The sequence below is a fragment of the Penaeus vannamei genome, chromosome 29 (assembly GCF_042767895.1).
Source record: "Penaeus vannamei isolate JL-2024 chromosome 29, ASM4276789v1, whole genome shotgun sequence".
NCBI classification, from domain to species: Eukaryota; Metazoa; Arthropoda; class Malacostraca; order Decapoda; family Penaeidae; genus Penaeus; species Penaeus vannamei.
Window position 1 is genome coordinate 5,831,435 of NC_091577.1, and position 2,205 is coordinate 5,833,639.

At 29.6% G+C, this 2,205-nt stretch overlaps 1 protein-coding gene across 1 annotated transcript in view; it reads right to left on the reverse strand.

The window, feature by feature from the left end:
- Positions 1-2,205, reverse strand: part of LOC113813591 (SPRY domain-containing SOCS box protein 3) — a gene marked incomplete at its 5' end in the record, with an annotated part of 47,574 nt that continues 45,369 nt past the window's right edge. Inside the window, 1 exon segment of the mRNA XM_070142196.1 lies at positions 1-647. Within this exon segment, the coding sequence (XP_069998297.1) occupies positions 607-647 (41 nt within the window).

The window sequence follows — 2,205 nt, forward strand, 5'->3', positions numbered from 1 at the left end:
TAATTGCAACAATTTATTTCTAAACGATAACTACAGTTGTGCATATGGGTGGCATAATTTAACATTGGATATTCTCTGGTGACTGTCCATCATACTTCAGATACTGTAAAATGTTTGCACAACAATTGGGTATAAATTAAAAATCTGCATAAAACCATACTTGTATTATGCTCCTGAAACAGCAACCGATATAAAGAATCATAGCCAACTTTTCACCAAACCACAAAATATTCATTTATCTTTAATATAAGCTTGTCACTTAGTTTGTAAATATTGTGCTTGGATATGACAAGATGCCATAAAATCATGTGGGTTATGTTCATTGTATTATCTGTTTTTTCTCTGACAATATTGTTCAATCTAAAATAATAACCATCAGCAAATGGTTAATGGTTAAAACAAATAAATGTGCTAGAATCATCAGCAAAATTTCCTTCAGTTCCACTAATCCAACCATCTTAATTTTCCATGTCTTAAGCAGCTTTTAAATCCTGTCTTCACCTTTGTTAAAGAATTCTTCAACTGAAAGTTCATACATCTTCACAGCTTCCTTTTATTGTAGTACCATTTTCTTATCATAACACAGGAGTTCCTAGGATTTTTCTGTCATAGCTTACACGAATAATAGCACCAACAACCTGTATATCCTGAGATCAACAGATAAAAGATATTAACTAAAGAAGAATCAGGGATCATAAATGAGAATTCCAACATCAATTCAATGCTACTGATGCTAATTCCAAGGATTACTCTTGGATAAAGAGCAGTCATATATTTTTATCTCGTTTTATTACAAAGATTATCCAGTAAATCACAAATAAGAGTATAATAGTGATATATATCTAGTTTTTTTTTTACAAAACAGACCAAACATTTAATTTTCAAATAATTTATGAAGTACACAAATGTAACATGGTACTGTTACTTGAACTTATTTTTTAAACATCTCTGAATATTGCTAGTAGGAATTCCTTGGAAGTAGCAACTGATAGATTAGGCCTTTATATGTGTAGTAACAAATATCCCTTATCATGAATATTGTGATCAGGCCACTTTTTTCATTGATCCATTGGAAAGCTTTTCAGTTTGTAGCTGGATTTACTATCTCAAATATTTCAGAAGAATATAACTATAAATGTTACTAAAATGAGGCTCATCAATATTCATTTAAGTGTTTGTTAAAAAGACAGACCTAAATGTGTGCTCTTATTTCCATTTTCATTAAAAACTACAGTTTCATAAATTCATGTAACTCTATGTTCCTGTAAAGAAATGAATGAGATTAGTGGTGCCTTCATCCATATTGGTCCCTAACTTGATTATATTTAGTATGTTTTCCATGTATGGATTATACAGAATTCAGGAGCAAGATTCAGGTCCCCAGAAAGGTCCTGGTGCAAAGCTTTAGCAGTTCTGATGGCTCTCCTGAATCTAGCAAACTTGGGATTAGACAAAAAATCAAATAAATATAAATAATTACATATAAAATATCCATCTTTGGGTTTAGAAAAAGAAAAAGAAAAAAAAAATCCATTACTAGAGAATATGTTCATCCCAGTGACCTTTCTCTGGTGAATATTTATTAAAAAAGGCATTTTATTTACTAGTACTTTACAGGTTTCAGAACTCCAGTCCACTGTCTTCCCATCAAAAATTAATATAAGAAAAGATACCAAATGAATAACATTTATGATTAAAAAACAATAAACAATTGAAAAAAATAATCATGTGGAAATAAAGCATATTTGGCATATTCACATATATTTGCAAGAGGCTTAGATGCCACACAAGCAAAATTGTAAGGACTCTGCTGACTCCAGTACCAATTATGTCTTCCAATTGTTTAATTAGTCACATTTAGTCTTTTTTTAGTACCAATTACTTGCCAAATGCAGGCTTTACTTCAACTAAGTTCAACAAATTTATATCACTAAATACTTCTTAATAAAAAAGGAAAAACAAAGCTAAATAAATATGTATATTGTAGCAGTTACAACCCTCATCATCATTAGCATCATTTTAGTATTAATACTAATACTATTAAAAAATATATATATAATAATAATAATGATAAGATTAATAATTAAAAAATCAAAATACTGGAAATCAAAAACAAAAAGTAAAAAAAAGTAGTAGTAGTAGTACAAGAGCAAGGAGGAGGAGATAGTGATAAAATAACAAAGACGGAAAAGGAAAAGGAGGAGG